This window comes from Tyto alba, unplaced genomic scaffold (genome assembly GCF_018691265.1).
Source record: "Tyto alba isolate M040663 unplaced genomic scaffold, T.alba_DEE_v4.0 Super-Scaffold_42, whole genome shotgun sequence".
NCBI lineage: Eukaryota > Metazoa > Chordata > Aves > Strigiformes > Tytonidae > Tyto > Tyto alba.
The window spans coordinates 7,304,441-7,326,009 of NW_024881318.1; the positions used below are offsets into that span (position 1 = coordinate 7,304,441).

Consider the following 21,569-nt stretch of genomic DNA (forward strand, 5'->3'; position numbering starts at 1 on the left):
ACTGAGAGGGGAGATTCCTGAGTTTATAACCACTGCTGTGCAAATATAGTTAAAGAATTACAGGGCTGAGCAGATGTTCCTGTGCTGTGCTGCACCACTGTTTCTGGGCATCCCAGAGTGCCCAAGGCTAATTTAAATGTTGTTGGGTTTGAGTGACACGAGAGGCCAAAGCTTCATATTTTCATGTGTAGTTTTGTTTTGAACAATCATGGGGAAAGAAGTGGGAAGAGGTTGTAGCATTTATAAATGAAAAGTATTGCTGCTAAACATGGACAAGAAATAATTTCATGAGTCCCTTAATTCTGGAAGAATAAATGCAGGGGGTCAGTACAATTATGACAAGCAAAATGCCTGTCAGTGCAAGTCCCTGAATCACTCATATAAAAAACACCCAAGTTAGTTTCTAAGTCTTTTGGTTATTCACGTCAACAGGATTAAAGCAGCTCAGCTAGATGGGTCATCTTGATCTTGTCCCCATAAGAAACTGTTCCTCGGCCCTGCTTTCAGATGCTGGCTGTATGAACAAGAAGGTCAGGGAAAGTTAGAAGAAAATAACATCTTCAGGACAAGTTCAGAATTGGACATGTAGTTGTCTTTGGAAAGATCTGGGGTCTCTCCTCTGTCTTGTCCTATCTCCCCTTATTCCGAAGAGATGTCAACTTTTATCTCCACCTCAATGCTTAGGTTTGCTCCCTTCCAAAGTGACTTCTAAAATCAAGTGTTGGTGTAAACACAGCTTGATTAGTCATGGTGAACCTACTTCTCATCTTGCTTCCTCCTTCAAAATTTCCAGGATATGTTCTATTCTCTTTGCCTCATGATCAACTCAGAGGTCCACCTTGAACCTTCCTCATCATGCTCAAGCCAGTATCCTCCCATACAAGCTTCTTCACAAGCCAGTACCCTTTTGTTATATCTCATTATCACCTTTTGCCAGTCTGTTATTATCAGACCCTCTATCTGTGTATTGACTAACCCCTGCCTTGTACAGCTTCATTATGTTAATGAACAAGATTACATTGGTTTTGGAGATATTATTATTGACTAGGGAAGATGAAGAGGGGGATGCACAAAAGTATGGAAACCAAAGGAAAAGAGATTCTTAGGCTGCCTCTTTCAACACCTACTGTTAACTGAGCATTTTGGGAAGCTCCCAAGAGCTCCATGTTGGGTGCTCTTCCATTAATCCCAGAAAGGGTCTCAGGGCTACATGGCTCTGCAGTCATTACAGCAGTTTTGAAGGACAGATGGTGAGAAACCTGGGAAGGTGGAGGAAAGGAGGAAAGCTATGAACAACTTAAAAATGGAGAGATTTACAATTCTGCCAATCTTTTGATTATGGCATGGGAAAAAAGAAGAAAGAAGAGCACTGCATGGTGCTGCTGATCAGCCGCAGGATATTGTGACCTGCCACAGGATAGAAATATGCTGCCAATGCTTCTAAAAGCTGTGCTACCTGATTAGACTGCTAAGATGTGTGTAGATATATCTGTAATGCTGCAAAAGAAAAATGAGGTCAGTAACTTTTTTTTTTTTTTTAACTTTTCAGATTAAATTGAAAGCACTTGGATCGGAAACTAGGATTGTTGCATGCCAATAAAGCTCTGTCTTGGCATGCCAATTATATCTGATAATTATATTTCATTTGTTACAACTTGGAGAAGGGCAAAGCACTGACTTCTAGCACATGATCATACCCTGCTTCTAGCTTAGGGCCAGACTCAGACTCCAATGAAACAAATTCTGTTCAGACCTGCAAGAGGATTTTACCATGGTAACATAAACCAGTGCACTTTATGTCACTTAAATATTAATGCAATCACTAACAAGGAAACTCCAATAAAAACTGTGGCAATGACATGGTGATTAACAATAATGATACAATTAACTCTTGCAGTAACTGCACATTATGCCCCACTGTGCAGGCACTTAAGTCCCTAGATATCCCATTACCAAATAAACAGTGTTCATATCAGTAACACGTACAGACAACATTATGAATGTTTAGGAGCAGTTAAAAGCTTCATTGAGAAACATAACTGAAATGGGTTCTCTACCACAGGGAGAGAGTTTCAGCACTGAAGCATCGTTCTAGAAAGCCTTCTCTTCCCTGACTGTAGATGGGGAGATGAGCACTCTTCATCAGCTCAACCTGCAGTGAGGTATTACAGATTATGTGGTCAGACAGACAGCACAGAAATGAGGAGACAGAAGCAGTGGTGTGACCAGTCATTAGGTGCTGCATTTTGCTTGTACAGCACAAATAACACTAGAAATTTTTGAAAAATATTTGAAATCATCTAAAGTGCTGCTGGTTTTGCTTGGCACTATTTTGTAGAAGACGTGCTCCAAACCGTCTCATGGAGTTAAACATTGCAAGTCTGGGGTTAAACAGCAGCACTGCAGGGATCTGCAGAGAGGAGGAGAAGTGGTGGTTTACCGACAGCAGAAGATTTGGGCTGTGTGTGTTCAAAGGATGATTCTGCTGCAGACTCTAGACACTCGATCACACAAGCCCCTTGGAGGGGTTCAGATCCTGCAGATCATCTTAGCCAGGATCTGTGTGTGGTGGTAGGATGACCTGTTCATTCCAGGTCATCAGGGACTGGAGTATGCCTCTGATCTTAGGTGCACAACCTGTTCCTCCCCGGTGGCTGTGTCGGGGGGCGGCAGGATCTGGCAGCTCAAGGCAGGACAGCGCACTAGTACACACTGATAACAATATTCAATGTTGCTACAGTGAGAGATATTTCTTTCTTTTACTATATATTACTATTTTAGTATTTAAATAGTAAAAATAGTGAAGAAAGGACCCTGTATTGATTCAATAAATAATTACATGAGAGTACTTCAGGTGCACAGTATTCATATGTATGTTATACATGAAAGTGATGGCACAAAGTACTGTAAACAACAGGAAGGGCTTGTGCTACTTAGGAGATAAATTATAAAGTTGTCAGTGAGAAAAGGGCCATTTTTTTCTTCCTTTATTTAGTTTCTGTGAGATTAAAACTAACTTCTTTTTCCTGTTCAGACTTGTGGGCTCTGCAACTTGCATGATGGGTCATGCCCTTTCTTTACGGAGACATAGCCCAGGGTGCCCAGCACACAGAAAGCCGCCTGCATCTTACCATCTTGGAGGCCTTACAGGAGTCTGTTCTTAATGAGTAGTCTGGGATTGATTTTGTTTACCAAGTGGAAAACACATGTTCTATTGTTTTTGTTTGTTTGATGATAAAAATCATATTTGTTTCCACCAAAGTGAAGTCAAAACAAAAGATCAAAAATTAAATCACTATTTTTCTCCTCTTAATGCACGTATGGGAATTGCCTCGAAACCAGCTTGAGTCACAGAATTATAAGGCAAAATCTTGAAGTATTGACTCAGAAAAAAACCCCTACTGACTTCAAAGAGACTGCTGCCTGAATAAGGATTGAAGAGGGATTGCAGAGTCTCAGTAAAACAGCTTCAACGGGAATGGTGCAGTCCTGATTAGGAATTTACAAGATTGAAAATGGAAAGGCGGAGACCTGCTGGATCATACAGCCACTCTCATGCAGTCACTAGGAATACTGTTCACTGCTACACATTCAGTGCTTCATCTTAGAGTCCTCATATGTACTCTTTCTGAAGGAAATATATTTCTGTATACTATTTCAGGTCTGCATCTACATGCACATGCATACATACATAATTTGAAAATCCTTGTCTACATGTCAGAGTATTTTCAAAGTGAAAACACTAACACGTGTTCACATTGTTTTGAAGATATTATCTCTGTCATGTTTACTTCAGGGCTCGGAAACTGTCACATTCCCATGTGAAAGATGGCTTGCAAAGTCTGAAGACGATGGTGAGATTATCAGAGAACTGGTACCAACTGATATTTTTACTGAAAAACTCATGAAGGATGGGACACTCAAACAGATAGAGGAAGAAGTTGATGAGCCATTAGAAGGTAATACAATCCTAAGAGTAGGTAGGAACCTGTTCACATGATTTTTTGGAACAAAACTGGTAGATGAGTGGTTCAATCAAATGCAACACTGGTACAACCATACATTCCTTTCTTTTCCTGTTCTCTGCCCTCTCTTATACCTAAAGCACTTCTGTGCAGTAGTACCATTATTTTCCTATGGGACATTTATAAACCTGTTATGGTCACACTCTTTCTCATATGCATAGTTTGCATGTTTCCTCTGATGCCTTACAAAATTCTTCCATCTTGTTTTCCAGACTCTGCAAACATCTTTACTTGTGTGCCCAAATTCACCTGTCCTGTGCACTCTGCCCCTTCCTTTCCTTCCCTACCAGTATGATTCAGGCTCCAGGCTCCTCTTTCTTCTAAAAGTTATTTTTCCTACAGTTCTTCAGGTACATTTTTAGACACATCATCTGAAAATTTTGTTCTAGGCAGACACCCTCACCTCACTAAAGTGCCTCTGAGGAGGAGAATGAAGAGTTTACATTCAGTGTTTGGTCCTCCTGGTAGCTGAAGCAACTGAACAAGAACTGAAGTTTCATCCCAAACTCATTGCTTCTCTGTATGCCCAGCTGTTACTGACTCTTTTTCCTCTAGAACCTCCTTTCCCCATACTATATTCCTTCTGCCCTTGAGAGAAGTCATGAATCTTCCTACATCTTGAGCAGAGCAATTTGAATTTGACTGCCATCTTCATTTTTGGTCCTTGCATCTGGAAACAAGATGATTCAACAGAGAAAATCACTCCTCTCCCTGTTTCTTTTCTCTTTGAGTCTGATTTGTATTTAAAATACAGCAATGTCAGGGTAGAATTTATATGGATTTTAAGTGTTTTCCTTTGCCAAGGGAAGTGGTACCTTGTTGTAAGGAAGGCTAAAGCCTTTGCACTGTGCCTTTAGAAGGGACAGGTGTACTTTTTCCCCTGTTAGGAACTATATGATAACTCATGGGAAAGTTTTTCCCATGTAGGCAAAGACAATTTTAATATCAACTAGTAAGTGGCATGACAGCTAGACATCTGCATGGCATTTTCTTTAACTTACTAACTTCTGTTTCTTTACCTTGTATTAGTTACCACATGTTAATTAACCTAGATGACTAATTTCTTCCTTCTAAAGGCAAAGCCTTAAACCAAGTTTTACAATCTATGGAATAGGTTTTTTGGATAACTGAAGGTTTCTTTTGCCTGGGGGCTAGGGCTAAATTTGAGAATTTCTGCTTTAGATGTAAAATATCTGGGACAGGAATTATATCTTCTACATCTCTAAGAGTCCACATTCATCTTGAGCACTGATGTAGTGTAAATGACAGCAATGGAAAATCAGCTTGTGGTATTCTGAGGTTTATCTTTTTATATAGTAGAGTACTTTTCAGTCCTGAGGGTCTCTAGAACTGGCAAGTAAACACCAAAGAGGGATGAATTGACTAATTAGACTATGTGCATTGCTTCCTTCATTACTAATGTGTCAGTTGTCTTACAAATACAAAGCTGTAACTCTGTAGAACATGTTGTGAAGAGACAAATCAAAAACCTGGTATTGAACCTAGCCTGATGAATGCTCATGATCCAATTCTTAGAGAAATCAATTGAAATCTTTCATGGATTATGAAGCAGAATGGGCCCTGGTTTACTGGGAAAGCTAGGTACAGAAGAAAAAAGATAATATAGATATTTTATTTGATGCTGTTAATGTAACAAAGAAGAATCTTAAGTAAGACTTTGTGCCTCTTCCTCATCTGCACTGCCCTAGGATTTGTAAGGAGTCATTTTCTAGGGCTTGTATACCACCAGGGTAATCAGAGACTTCTACAGTTCCTAATTGTTTTCCTGGAGAGGATGCTTTCAGTAACTGTTTGTTTTCCCTGTGTAATCGGGAAATGAGTAGCAAAATAAAAATAGGAGTATTTAACAGGTTCAGTAAAGCACGTTACTAAAGATTTGATGAGGCTTTATTGGATCATCATTGAGCAAGCTAAAGAGAAAGGGTACTTAAACAATACATCTCCAACACTTCCTTAATTAAATACTGTCTCAGCAAAAGGACCCAGAAACCTGTTCTCTTTCTGTTTGGGGAATTTATAGAGATACATGCCATTAACTCTGGTAGTAATTGCACATCTGAATCCCTGGAGTTTGTTTATGGAAGATGGAGTATTAGGAATTCACAACACTGCATCACTTATTCTCAGATATATGTCCCTTGAGCCTCAGTATGAAAAGGTGCTGAGTTTCCTCACCTCTATCAACATCACATCCAGTAATAACCATAATGATTCTTTGCATTTTTAACTGTGCATTATATGATCAAAGTAATACACAGGCATTGATTAGATAGAAAAAAGGAAACTCAGCAAATTTCAGCCCAGTGATTCCCTCATCTTTGGATTATTACCAGAGGCCTGGAAGGATAAAGTATGTGGGATTTTAAACCTCTAAGACCTGAGTGATGAGCAGAAAGCTTGGGGACCATTTTCTTAGGTAAATCCAGTATCTAAGATAGGCCTTTATAATTCATCTGTCCAGGAATAACATCTCCATTTCTTTCTGCAGTTCACACGTACAAGATAAGCGTGTTCACTGGAGATGTCTATGGTGCTGGGACAGATGCTAACGTTTTCCTAAATATCTATGGAGATCTTGGGGACATGGGAGAGAGAAAACTCAGCAAATCTGAAACGAACTTCAACAAGTTTGAAAGAGGACAGGTACAAATGCAATGGGTTACTAACACTTTCCATTTCACAGTCTTTAACCTAACAAGTTCATGACTGCCTTTGTAGGCTGAGTGTTCCTATGAGGGATGAATTGATTGATTCCATTTGCCATGTCCATTACCTCTTAAAATGCTTTGTATGGATTGTCAGTTGGGTATTACAATTGACGGGCACTGCAGCAAATGAGTGGATGTTTCCATGAAGTCACTGATAGACAAATTATGAGCTTGGTCCATATAAAGTGGCTTGAACTGTTCACTGCATATTTGAGAACACACAAAACCTGAGTTCTCTCATTCCCACAGCCTCTGTGCAACTGATTCGCATGTACATGATACATATTTTAATTCACTGCAGAACATGATAAATTGATGGGACCTAAACTGTGGCTGTGTTTGACAACTCCAGAAGGGGTACTCTGTGGTCAGTCCATGAGTCATATTCACAGCCTCATATGGAGATACTCAGATATAACGATGGCAAAAATTGTTTTATCTAGATTGTCCATTCAAATCTAACTAGATTGGAAAAGAGAAAATGCTTAGACTTAAAAACCAGGATGTAAAATTCCAGGAATTCAATATTCTAATTGCTTGTAGAAGTGACATTTTGTGCAGCTCCCCTCATAGCAGAAGTAGGCTTCAAAACACTTCCCTGCAGAACAATTTCAGCATACAGACATACTTCTATAGACGGCTGCAAAGCTTTTAACCAAACACCATCATGTGGGATGGAATTTAAACACATGTTGTGCTCTGTAGTTTCCATTTACTTTTGTCCAGTAGATGATCTGTTGAGAGCTTGTTAACAGAAGCAACTGCTGTTGAACACTCTGCAGGAGGATACATTTACTATAGAGGCTGTGGACCTTGGCATTTTGTACAAGATCAAGATTCGTCACGACAATAGCATGTTCAGTCCTGACTGGTTCCTGGAAAAAGTAGAGATCCTGGATGAGACCACAGAGGAATCGTTTGTTTTCCTGTGTGAACGCTGGCTCTCTAAAAAGAAAGAGGACAAAAAGATAGACCGTACGCTTTATGAACAGGTACAGTTATGGCTCAAAGCTGTAATCCCAACCCACTGCTACTAATAAAAATAAAATGATTGAATATCTGGTTGATGTCTAAGAGAGCTCATTAGGGACTTGGGTTTTTTTGGCTTGTCCAGAACAAACTTGTGATTTTCAGACAAGCAGCCAAGGATCACTAGCTCTGTAATTTGCAATTTCAACAGAAAAAAACAAGGACTCTAAGTGAAACTCTTCAGCTGAGAGTCAAAGTACCTTTCTGATGCACAGTATATTTCCCCACTGCTCTGCTTTCTGTGCCCACAGAGTAGGTTAGTTATGGGTCCCACTATTCAAAGTCCTCGAGCCAAAATATTAGGTCCTTTGACTTCACCCTCACTGGACTGGATAGGTTTATCTTTTCTGCTCCTTCTTCCACCACTGCCAAAATTAAAAAGTCTGGTCTGTTTGCTACCACTCAAAAAAACAAATATTTTTTTAGTGAAATGCTCTCTATTGCTTATCAGGCTAATATAGCTAATTGGAATTCAAGGTACATGAAATAATTAAAATTAGCAAACAAGATTAATAGAGCTCTCTTGCTTCTATGCAGTGAGACATAATAAAGCAGCTTATTATAAGTCCATTGTATTTAAGGGGTCCACTTTGCAAAATACAGTGACATTTTAATTGGCAGTTACCAGTAAATTTATCATCAATGAAACTGGGCTAGACTCATCCTGAATTCAACAGAATGGATATAAGAAGAGTTACACCATGGATGAGTATTGACACATGCTCCCTCACAAAATTGCAGCAGACAATGCTATGAATGCCTGTGGTCACACTTACCCCATTGTTCATATTTATTCATAATGAGGAAAAGCTAATCACTTTTTTCTTTTTCCTTTTTTCTTTTTTCTGTTTTTTTTTGTTTGTTTGTTTGTTTGGTTTTTTTTTTAATTATGTGACTGTGTGGCAAGAGCCTCACATTTATTGGACAATGGCACTGAAGGCATCTGCAGTAACTCTTCAACTACAATGGATGCTTCATATCATTCAACTCTGCAGTACTGTCCCTCTTATGCTCTTTGACCTGTAGTAGGTACATTACTCTGACACCATAGTGTGTATCCCTATAAACAAATCTGGCACTGATCCATCCATCTGAATTTTCTGAGTCCATTATATTTTCTTTTATTATAACACACACCCGAAACAGCCTGTCAAGGTTACCAATGAAGTAAATGAATGACCTGCAGTAAATTCATTTAAGGTACACTGAGCAAGAAGCTACCTGGGGAACTAGAGGGTTTTCTTCTCATGTTGTTCTTGGAGGCACATGAGAGCAGTTGACAACACCTGAGCACTCAACCTCATTACCCTCCCATACATGTCTTCCAACTAGAACTATGATGGTGAGCGAAACAGCCTGGATGACTCATCTCTCAGCATGTCCAGTCAGGATAGCAATGCAGAGCCAAAAGAGAAGAAAAAATCCCGCTTGGTCAGGGCGGCAGAAGAAGGATCATGTGAGCAAGCACCATGTTTGACTGCATGCCTGCATGTGTTCTTAGCTTTTAGTGCTTGAGAGGCTACGTTTGTCCTGGTGAATCACAATGAGAGGCAGAACAGCAAACGACTTCTCTTCACTTGTGTTGTGACCTCTTTGGGAAAGGTTGGCTCGGCGCTTGTGTTTCTGTGTTCGTTGCTTTTCCTATATAGCTCTTTAACCCTAACAGTGGAATATACCACAAAGTTCACAGCAACTTCAGTGTTTCCAATCCTCTTCTTTCTCTTCTGTGGAAATCTGTGATGCTGTAGCTTGTCAGAATTAACTTCTCTGTTGCCAGCAGATGTAAATTGTCCAAACAATGTGGTGCTTTGGACAGTGTGACAATATCATTAGGCAGGTGGTTATTCAACGGTATGCTGTTTTCTGACACAGTGAGGTAAAATGCACAGTGGACCTCTACAGGCAACTGCAATAGCAAATCATGTCTCTTAGTTGCTTAAAGTTAGATGACTCCATTCACACCACCCAATGTGGAAGAGCGACTAGTCATCAACATCCATAGGGCCTCTTCAGAAAGAAACCCACTGACCTGAACAGTTATACTTCCTCCTCCTCTACCAACAACTTCATTGCAGAGAGCACTTCAGAGGTGGGGAGAAGTGACACTACCCTCTGAACAGCAGGGTCTGATAGAGTTAAGGGAAGAATTTATGCAAGTTTTGTATAATGTTGTCTGAAGTGTCCTTCAAAGGATCAAAAGTTCTTTGGAGTGAGAGGGGCAGTAGGCAAGTCAGACATGTTATCACCAGAAGAGCCTGCCTTGAACTATCAGAGACTCTTTTCCACATGATTCCTTAAAGTAGCTCTTGTTGCTGATATCAGCTCTTTTTTCTTTGACCTAGTCAAGATGATATTTCATGTAACACTAGATCTGAATTACCAAAGGCGGCTTTGAATTTCCTGAGACCTTATTTGCCACATTAAATCAACCTCCCCTTTTCATGATCAAGCTAGTAGTGCCTCATCACAGAAGATGTTTGTTTAATATGAATTTAAATGTGACTTCTTTCAGAACCCTTCAGGTTTTTTCCTTACAACTCGTGGCTGCACCACAGCAGCTGTTGGGTTGGGAGGGGTGTGGGATATGAGGAACTGAACAAGAGCACAGGTAAGACTCTTGGCTCTCAGAAAATGAACACTGACTGAGAGTGTTCAGATGGGTTTGTTCTTTTCTAGAAGGTGGTCTGCCTTATAGCTAGGCAGAGGAGGAAGGTCTGGTGATGAAGATGGGGAGTCCACGAAGGTTGGACCGAATTTTCTGCTCAAATAACTGATGGCAACAGTTAGTGGCTCTACTATAGACTGTCGTATTTAGGCTTTGGTTCCTGAGACAAGGCAAAGCTGAATATAAAAGAAAAATCCATTTCTGGATTGCACCTTATAAACAGTAAAATATAGTGGATTGTGACTGCTAAAGGCAAGATTTGTGCAGGGAGGATAGTCTGCTTGGCCGCCTCCGATAAGAAGTGGGAAAGTCGCACCAGTTTTGTTTCTGTCCTGACTGGAAGATCAGTGCCCACCAGCTGAAGTTAACCTTTGCAGAAAATTTTTTCAGTCCATCAATATTTCCTTAAAACTTCATTTCCACACAGGTTTTTTTCTCTGTATTTATATACTTTTTGATTAACTACCTCTGTGTTCCAGGATAATGACTTATCATCTAAATTGAACCTACAGTTTGTTGTCATCCCACATGGAGTCTTATAGCTTTAAATTAAGATTTTTGATGTATGGTTAAGATACTGTGTTGTAACAAGTAACTGGGCAACAGCTGAGTCACAGTTACTGTCTCTATATATGTTCTTAGTCCAAAGCAAGTGCAAAATAATTAAACTTATCTTAAACTTCCATGGTTAATCAAGTGTAAAATGATGTAATTTGGCTTAGGAGTTTAAGATAACTCTCACTGACATGGTCCAAGGAAACTCACACAAATGGTTTCTGCAGGTCAGCTGATGTTCAGTAGCTTGTGATGTGATACCTGGGTTGCATGTCCCATGCCTTTAAATTGTAAAGCAGACATAATGGTGCGCATTGCTTAACAAAGTCTGCAACCCATGTGTCTTGGGGCAATCATTCTTTTGTAATCCTATATCATGTTCAGATGAAAAATAAGCGATTCCCATGTTCCTTCTGATATTACTTCTGTGGTGAGACAATGGAAAACATCTGTCATGTTGGCATTCCATGTAATTGCACAAATAATGGGTAAAACATCAGCATCTCCCATGAGAATCCCTCTCTAGCAGAGCTGTTCCCATCATCCCCATTGTGCCAGGGTGGTCTTTCTTCTCTGAGTCCTGGAATTTGTCATCACGACTATCTCTTGCAGTGACATGGCCTCATTAAGGAAACTGCATCTTGAAGGAATGTCAGATAAGATAGACTGTGTGAGCCAGACAGTCACCTGAGCTGGATAAAAAGCCCGCTGTTAATTAGTTGATTAGGAGAAATGGTACTGGGAGTTTCCTGGAAAAGGGGATGACAATATGAGCAACCCAGTTCTGACCCTGTTGTGATCAGGATGGTGAATATCTTTGCAGGGCAGGAGGTGATGTGAGGATGGAGCACAGAGAAGGGTCCTGTTGACTAGGAACCTGCTTGAGTCTGAACTGGGAACCCTGCTCCATGATGGAAGACTTTACTGGAGATGGTGTGGTCTACATCCCCCTGGGAGGGGGACGCAGACCATCAAGCAGCCTGAGCTCTGTGCAGGGACTCAAGGAAGCAGGAGGCAAAGGGAGATGGGCTGGAGCACCTATAGTGTCCTGCTGTGGCCATGTACTTCAGGTTTTGCATTCTTCAATGTATGAAGAAGTAGAGCTATGGAGTCCTGGAAAAAGAGGGAGACAATGGAGAGGGAAGATAAATTAAAGCATTGCTTTTCTAATTTTTAAAGAAAGGAACAGCAAACTGTTTCCTGCTGTCTGGTAGAAAGCTACTCTATGTCTCTGTATCCATTATTTAAAGTGGGAAATGGTAACAGTTTCTCATAGTTCTCATTTTTTATATAAGCGTTTCAAGTACTCTGTCTTGAGGATGCAGCATCAGTTGGAAATGCTGGTAGTTATGTGAACCTAGTCTGTCACAGCAGATCAGGGTAAAAACTGTATAAAAGAAAAATTTGTCTCTATTCAAAATATACTTTATTTAAAAGAAGAGTCTGGAGCTGTTCTAAACATGACCCCTCAGCATGTTCTTATACAATCTGTCCTGCCTACAGCTAAACCCTTTCTCCTGTTAATGCCAGCAGCTCCAATGGTTATTTTGTGAAGAATGCGATGCATATTATTATGCTGATGTGCACACTGAAATGTAAATAATACCATAAAGGGGACAATAAGTCTTGCCTAATCATCAGTTCATTTTGTGTTGGTACACTAAATCCTCAAACTGGTGCTGAATGGATCTCTTTGGGTTCTGCTCTGTCCAGTCATAAGAACAGATTTGGTCAGCATGAATTCATTACTTTCCTGATATTGCACAGATATTCTGAGCTTGATGTGAGTATCTAGTACAAATCTCATGCCCAAAACATTGTTAGTCATCATAAAACAAAATGTCAATCCTGGGTGATTTGAAAGACTACCAAGTTTTTTTCTCAAGGTTTATAAACCTTTTTTAAAATTGAAAAAATGATGAAAATACAGGCTGAGATTTGAGACTGTGATGAGGCAAGTCTTAGGGCTCTGAGTATTGTCAGAATGGTTCAAACAGACCTGCACAAACATTCTCAGAAATCAAACGAGTATTCAGCATCTAATTCTGCACTGCCCGTTCAGTTTACCCAAATGAGCTTTTGGAAAGCACTTGAAAGCAGTCTGGCACTTCCTCACTTCTAACAGCTGAACTGAAATTTCTGAAAACCACTGAAAAGCCTGCTAAGACCCAAGCCTTGGCCTAAAGGTTTTCCCCTTAACCAATATTATTATGCAATGTATAAAATTATTGAGTGACCTACCTTTAATACAAGGATTATTCATATTTTGCCTGGATTTGCAAAGGGATGCTGAAACCCTCAGCTGCCCCATAGATCACATCAATCCTTGAATGAAGTACAAAGGAGAACATTTGCAGTTGTACTGGGACATTCACTCAGTGATGGTTTACCTTGGAGTCAGCACAGATTTATTAGCCTTTACTGAATGGTAAGTGTAAGATCATTTTGGTCTAATAGCCTATTTAAGATTTAAGTGCTCAGACTCCTCTTCAGGAAGGCCTCTTGGTGTAAATAAGGAATCAAGCCCTTTGCTGTTCTGTCATCTTTTAGGGAGAAATCTGGACTTATAACCTCCTTGCAGCTAGCAGGGTTGTGTGGGGAAATTAACCCTTGCAGAATTCAGTCCCAAGTGTATGGGAAAGTAGTCTCCCATGCATATTTGTGGCTCAGTGACTTCAGTGGGATGTGAACCTATTTAGCATGCACAACTGCTCCCTCTGATGGGATGAGCCCCTGATTTTCTGAAGTCTCATGTAAATGCATATGTGTGTGGTTTTTCTGATTACTAAACCTCTGTTTGTTGCAGTGATCCCTTATCACATCACCATCACAACAGGCACAGAATACGACTCCAGCACCGACAGCCGAGCGTACCTCATCATCATGGGTCCTCCAAAAGTGCAGACGGAGAGGCTGTGGCTGGATCTCCCAGAAGGAAAAGACGAGTTTGCAGATGGCTCAGTAGAGAAATTTTCTGTTTGGGGCCTAGATGTTGGGGAGATCAAAAAAGTGGAGGTACTTTGTGACTGCAGCACAAGTTCTGGAGGTGTATGAAATAGCCAAAGAAAGCACATGTTTCTGTTTTTCTTCGCGGTGAAGAAAAGGCACTTGGGTCACAAAGGGATGTAAACAGGGATGTGTTAATAAGATTTCACATGTGTCTGAACATGAAAATAAGTACTTTTTACATCTCACAAAACCAAGATCCTTGGGAGGCAAAAGATAATTTTTAATTATAAGGAAGCTGTAACATGTCCCAGTTTTGTCCCATCTCTGGCATTGTTTTTTCTTAGTCAAGCCCTGTTATTGACAGATGCAGTGAAGGTTCCCAGGATGCAGTCCTCTATCAGTCTTTTTCTTAGCTGATTTTTACAATACTTCCAGTTGGGTTTCATAAATTGTGCCTGCAGTGAGAAACTTGTCTTTTATAATTTACTACCTAAACATGAAAATTGTTTTTACAGTTTGGAGGACCCAGACTTAGAGAAGAAAATTAATCATCGTTCATAAGTAACATACACAAATAGATTTCAGTACAGGAGCCATTTTTTCTTCTACTGCTCAGGGAGACAGAATTTGCATAGACTTTCCATCACTGAGCTTAAACTTCACATGACTCTTCCAGCACTTTTGTGTACGTCATTCTTGTTTCATATGGCACTTCCGTCTCCTGAAAGCCTGCTCCAGTCCTCAAGAGCTGAAACCCACAGCATTTGAGGACTTCAAGAGCCTATTTAATTTTGGTTTTACCCCATGCCCTGTGTTGCAGTAAACCTACCTCTTCGTGCGCATGCTTGTATATTCAGAGGGAAATGAGTGAAAGAAATATAAAGAGAGAAATCCTAACTAATTAGAAAATCTTTGCAGTTGTATGTCCTGTTGTAGCAGCTAATAGACTGAAGCACTCCCATTAGTTTTCATTCAAGCAATGGATTCTGGCATCTTGGGAAGTGGCTATACTAAACTTGAGTTTATTATCAAGCCATTTTCTTAATGCACTCCAAGTACTTGAGTATTAGTGGCACTTTCTACCTCTCCATTTCTAGGTCAAACTTTGGAAGTGAAGCAAGTACATAAATCTGTCTCTTCCAGACTGTGTGCACATGGGAACAGACACGGGCTGGAATAGAAAGGAAGGAAAACGCCAGTATAACCCCTCAGAGTCAAAGAGACTGAGCTGGATGAAGAAAGAAATAGAAAGGGTCACTGGAAAAGAGGCTGAGTAGCTTGAGGAATGGACAGAGAATAGGAGAAAATAGGAGAAAACACTTGGAAATAGACAGAGACAAGGAAAAGAAATAATTTGAAAGGATTACAAATAGGAAAGAAAATAAAAGTTTGCATATGAAATGCAGAGTTAGAAAAAGAAATAGCATATATCTTTCAAGCTGCGTGAAGTTCTTCCATGTTCTTTCACCTCAGTCCTCAGCGATCTCACCAGACTGCTGCCTCTCCTCTTGCTCATTTTTCCTTTCTAGTTTGTAACCCCCCAGTTCATGGTTGGAGGAGCCATCTGCTCCTGGCCTCCTGCCTTCCTTCATGCAGTGCCCTCTGCTTGGAAGGTCTCTTCTTGCTTATCCATGTTCCAGCGCTGACATTGATATGCCAGTCTGCCATGGTTGCCATGGAATCAGTCCATATTTTCCTTGTAGAAAATTGCAGTGTTCAGGGACATTGCAGAAAATTGCTAGTTACCTACTTGGGAAAAGTGAGGAACAGTTCGTTCTCAGTTTGGCATTTGGCAGCATCTGGAAGAAGGAAAGAAGTTCTGAATATGAGTTACAATGTGAAAATAGCATAGAATGGCGATTAAGTTTCCAGAAGCCCTCTGTATAGCCCAAGCAGCAGACCAGGATTTAGTAGGATCATAAGAATTGAAGCATGATGCCAATTCTAGTTTGATATTATTCTCCTGCTTCAAATATACTCTAGTGAAAGTAGAAACAGTGGAACATGAAGTATTTTGAAAGGGACTCATTTATACCTGTCTTATGAGCCTACAAATATAATATTTACTACTGGTGTACTCTAATAGACACACTGACATGAAAATAAATAATACAAATTATTTGATATAGGCACTTTATATTGTGTTCTTAAAACAAGTTTTAGTATTTCTTCTCCTAATGAATGAAAGCATCTCTGTTCCTAGACTGTTGTTGCTGCAGAGAGACACTGGTATGTCCAGAAGAGTTTTACATTGCTCTGTATTTCCAAGCCACTTCTGGTTCAGAACCTTTCTCCATCACAAGCAGAAAGCCAAGGACATACCAGTGTTGCAAGTCCAGTCCTTTGTTGACTAGGGACCTGATCCTGGAAGACCCTCAGGTCTCTCTAATATTCTCTGCACCTTCCAGAATAAGCAGGAAATTCCCTTTTTTTGTATCTTTTCTTTCTATCTGCCACTTAAATTCCCTCTCATTTCTCCCCTGTTGTTGTATTTAGTTTCTATATTATTTTAAGCTGCTCAGTGCAAATTGTGCATCTTAGTCTTGGTGATGAAGTACTCAGCAGTCCCTCAAGGACAGTAGGAATGAGTTATAAATATTTTAAAATATCCCAAGGATCCACCTGCCTTTGGAATTCTGTCATTTGAACTTAGTTCAAACTTCTCAGCTCAAACAACTTGTCGTGTTATTAATATGTACATCCAGGGTACACTGCTGATGTGGCCATGGCTTTGGATCATTCACTGTATTGGCATGGTCTATCTAAAGATTTGCTTGGAATTTAAAGATAAATCCTAATGCTCTGCTCTAAAAGTCCAGCCATAAAGAAGACTGAGCACTAGACTAATTTATCCCAGACTTTACAACACTGTTGTCGAGGCCCTTGGAAATCTACTTGTGTGAAGGTTCTCGAAGGCAGCTGGATGTGCAGGATATTTTCTTCCAGTCACTTGCTGATACCAAAAGAGCTAAAGGTTGCTGTGAAAATCTGGTACCTAACAATGTCTTGGAATGATTCCTTAGGAGGGGTCTGTAACGAACCAAAAAGAACAGCAGACTTTAATGGGCTTGTTGGGATTTTCCCTCTGGCTGTTTTGTCCCTGCTTCACTACAGAGACATTGCCCTGAATTCCCCCACTGCCTCATCCATGCCGTCCTGCAACAGGTCTCTAGAGGTTGTGTGCAGTCTCAGAAGGGCTTTGAGTTTGGAGAAGGGCAGCCAAACAGGCAGAGAGGGAATGGGAAGGCAAGTGCTATATTCCCATTCACCTCACACCCCAGGAATCTGAGAATTAATGCATCCATTGTAGACTTGAATTTCCCTAGAGGTTAACTCTAATTTTCTGCAGCTGCACAGACATTAGTATAGCAATAATACTTTTAATAGCAATGATGGCTGAGACAGACAGATAAAAAAGATTGCTTTTTCGGGGGGTGGGAAAAAACACCATGAATATATCACCCTAGATGAACCTGTTATTAAAAATTACTTTCTGAGCAACCTTAAATATCCTAGTAATTTAAAAACAAAAAAAGCAAGAGCTAAGGACCTAATTTTCCTAGTAACGATACAAACAACACTTGCTCTGAAAATAATGAAATGTAGGTAGCTCTTTTGTTCAACTTTTTATTTACAGTTAGCTCATCAGAATGACTGGCTGACTGAGTTTTGTACATCAACTGGGATACATAACTGCGCTTACAAGCCTGCCTCAGGATAGATTGCCCATGTTTTTTAAGAGGGACACATGCAATTTCTTGCAGAAGTTTGCACCATCAGTATCCTTTTGTTGCTGATATCCTGTTAGGAGCATTGCTTGTTGCTCTCTATGGATCCTGCCAGACTCAGCTCTAGGTGGTCTTTGGCTTTCCTGACCTCATACCTGCACGCTTGAGCAGTGTCTCTGTATTTCTTCAGGTCACTGTCCCTGCTGCCAGCTCTACTATTCTTCCTTCTTCCATTTAATTCTTGTCAGGAGCATCTTGTTCATTCATGCAGGCTTCCTGTAACTCTTGTGTGACTTCCTGCTCTGCAGGATGGACCGTTCTTGAGCTTGGAGGAGGTGGTCCTTGAAAATCAACCAGCTACAGATGTAAGCTCCATCTGTTGGCTCCTATACATACATGGAGCTTTTGCACTTTAAGGAGATGGGAGGTAGAGAAATGGCCTGATACATATCATTGACTTAGATGTGGTTTTGTGAGGGAAGGAGTGCTTAAATAATGCATGTGGGTGCTTGCCTAGCTGTGTCTTTCATCTTTGTTACGAAGCTTCAAATAGTCACTTCTAAGTGTTGCTGCATCAGTAGAATGGGTTGGAAAGATGGAGAAATGGGTCTGCAGAGCTCAGCAAATTATCAGGTAAAGGTCAATGGAGCAGAGGTAGAGTAGTAAGAGAGTGGACATGTTTTCATGAAGGTCAGTGCAGTCAACATGTTTCATGCTTCCCTCGATTACTCTTAGGACTGGCAATGTCCTACCTTCCCTCATGCTCAGTAGCAGATGACCTGAGCTTTCTTGCCCACATCAGCTACCATATACGCTGATGTCTTGCCTGTTGGGCAGCAATGGCACAAACCATATCACAGCTTGCTCCGTTCCACTGTGGAAGTGGTTTGTGTGACAGTGTAATGTAGTCAACACTCCCAGTACCTCATCACTGGTCAAAACACCCAACCAGGGTCCCTCCTCTGAATAAATCCCCTTTAACCAGCAGATGTTTTCTCACTGACTCTCACAGGTGGGGCATGATGGAGCTACCCCTGAGAGCTGCTGGATGGTGGAAGAGATCAACATCGTCGTGCCCACCAAAGGTGTCATGTATAACTTTGTCTGTAAGTGCTGGCTGGCCAGAGACAAAGGTGATGGTCTCACGTCACGAATCCTCAACATCCTGGATGCGGACTGTGTTAACATTGGCCTCAAGGTAGGCTCTAGGCTCACTCTATAGCTGTTGCATGGACCTGTATTGATGTACATTGTGTGCCAGCAGTTCTTGTACTTTGACTTCTGTATGTGGTTCGAGCTTTTTCTTCGCAGAGGGTGTCTTTGCTATTCTTTAGCAAAATCTTTAGGAATGGTTTAACCTCATTACCACTGAGAGCACTGTTTAGTAATGGTGGCTGGATGCAGCCATGGCATAGGCAGAAGGACAGAGCAGGTAGGTCACACTTCAGCAGCATGCCCTCATTTTGTCACCACACCTGGAGCACCCACTGTAGCACCTGGTACCCACAGAGTGGAGCAGATCCAAAGTGAACTCCTTGGTTTAATCTAACTCCATCATGCTTTCTTTGAGGAGTTATTTCTAACTCATCAGAGTAGTGGAAATATTTTAATCTCTGTATAGTATGGCTACACATCAGCTTTTCTAATATGGGACAGAGAAACTGAGTTTATTTAGAAACTAATAATAATTAGAAGTTGTTGAAACATGGAGACATTTGTAAGCTTGATTTTTGAAATTAATAACTGATTAAAATTGAATAAACAATCAAAAAACTATATAGCCTTTTTGATTAATACATATGAAATTTGAAGTGATGTGTGCTATGCCATATATCAACCAATTACAAATTGGAAAGCTGAGCTATGATGATTTTAAACATAAGTTTTATAATTGAAATAACAGTATGGATGAATGGGACAATAATACTGGGTTTAATACCTGTATGGAAATTTAAAATCTCTATAGATCTGTTTATATTTACAGTGAGGTTACCCTTTCATAGTACATTAATTTTTCTTTATGTTGCTCTTGATTCCCAAGCTAAAAATATTCCCCTGAAATCTTTTTTGTTCCCCAGACATACAAAAGTATGATAACATTTTTAGCATATGTGAAGGATTTGACAACACAACACAGGTTTCAGTGATAGAATTGACCTAAGAGGAAAAAAAATCTCCCTCAGACTGAATACCAAGGTTAAAACCCGATCTCTTAAAAACATCCCATCAGTTGTTTAAACTCCTGGATAAGATTTCCAAATTACTACTGGTATGCTGATGGCTTGCCTGTAGATTGAAGTGGCTGTTAATGAAGACTTATGTTCAGTCTTCCTTTAAAAGCCCAATCCTGAATATTTATTTTCATAAGAATGCCAAAAATAGACATATATAACTAAATTTTTTTCTATGATATTGGGTCAGAAACTTGCTGAAATGTTTGAAGGAAATCAGGGGAGATGTCTGAGACATGAAATCAGAAATACACATTTGACTTTCTGATCAGTCTCCTAGTTGAGGGAATTTGGGACTGTTGCCTTGTAAATAGCTGTAGCTAGAAACTGAGTTTAATTTAATTTTTTAGAGTTCAAAGAAGACTAATACATTTAACATCTTTGGGAAAGTTAATGCTTTTTTGTTTCGCCTTTACTTGATTCTTACACAGCCATATATACCCATTTCAATTTCATTTTCTTCTTGGCTTGATGTTCCCTCTTTGTTCTTTAAATTAAGTATTTGACTTCCCATACATAGAGAAACTAGTCCATGTCCACCACTTTGACTAAAAACCTCTGATGCATTTATAAAGGAGTTTTTCTTCTCCTATCTATAGCATATGTGATGTTTTGCTGTCATTTAAAATGTGTCTGGATGAATATGTGATAGATGGGTTACTCAGGATTGAACAAACATGAAAAATAATTTTTCTATGACATTATTCTTTTTCACTGTTTATTTATGGGGCAATCACAATTCAGGCCAATAAAACTTGCCTAGCAGTGTACTATTTGAAATATATCTTGTTGGGGCTCATTCTTGATATTCTTCCACCTCTTAAATCCAGAGGTCTTGTTACCATAGGTACAATCTTAAGAACATCTAAGTGGCCTAAAATTTTAATGTCACTGACAGACACGGGGACTTGCTTGTTTTTGAAATACTTTATTCTGAATCTTATTATTCACGTCAGGAGAAAATAAAATAATTAGGCTTGGAAGGTGAAAATGATGCAAAACATCTTTTCACAAATTGGCATACCTTTAATGTACGAGATCTAGGAACACTCTGCATTTGATGCATCAATGTATGTTCCACTGGGAAATAGAGTAGCTGCATTTTTCTGCTGTAGAGAACATTTGGATGTATAGACTTAAAAACTGTTAGAGATGTTGGACAATGTGGTGACCAGATGGACACTTGGGATAAATATTTTGAAATCAAGGGAGAAAAACAATTGTGCCTCTGGGAACTGTTTTTAAAAATGGCAATAGTTTGGTGCAGTACAGAGGTCTGTCATACTGGGAGGTGGCTGGGAGGAGACACCAGTAGCAGGGGGTTGGAGATCCACCCACTGACTTGAGGGTTGTGACTCCTGTGGAAAAGGAGTTTACCACATCTTCATGGGTCCCCAAGCATCTGGTTGTCAAAATGAATGTATCTTTCTCTGAGTCTATCTAGGCTGAGAAAATCTGCAGAAAAAGTCATAGATGATGCAAAAAGGAAAGTCCTGTAGCATGTTTCAGTCTCTATCTTTGCCTCTGAGAACCTTGGTGTGGAGAGAAACCAAGAAGCTGTGCTGTAACCATTTCTGGCAAAGAAACAGATCTCCTGCAAAGCCTGTCTAGCCCTTTGTAGAGGCTTTTGAATTGGTTAAGGACAGCTGTTCAAATGA

The 21,569-nt window shown here is 40.1% G+C and overlaps 1 protein-coding gene across 1 annotated transcript in view; it reads left to right on the forward strand.

The window, feature by feature from the left end:
• LOXHD1 (lipoxygenase homology PLAT domains 1) overlaps nt 1–21,569 on the forward strand; it is a 118,487-nt gene that overhangs the window by 60,773 nt on the left and 36,145 nt on the right. The window contains exons 26-31 of the mRNA XM_033011102.2: nt 3,797–3,959; nt 6,535–6,689; nt 7,537–7,746; nt 9,116–9,239; nt 13,810–14,018; nt 18,693–18,878. Coding sequence (XP_032866993.2) covers nt 3,797–3,959; nt 6,535–6,689; nt 7,537–7,746; nt 9,116–9,239; nt 13,810–14,018; nt 18,693–18,878 — 1,047 coding nt within the window. The remainder of the gene's footprint in view (nt 1–3,796; nt 3,960–6,534; nt 6,690–7,536; nt 7,747–9,115; nt 9,240–13,809; nt 14,019–18,692; nt 18,879–21,569) is intronic.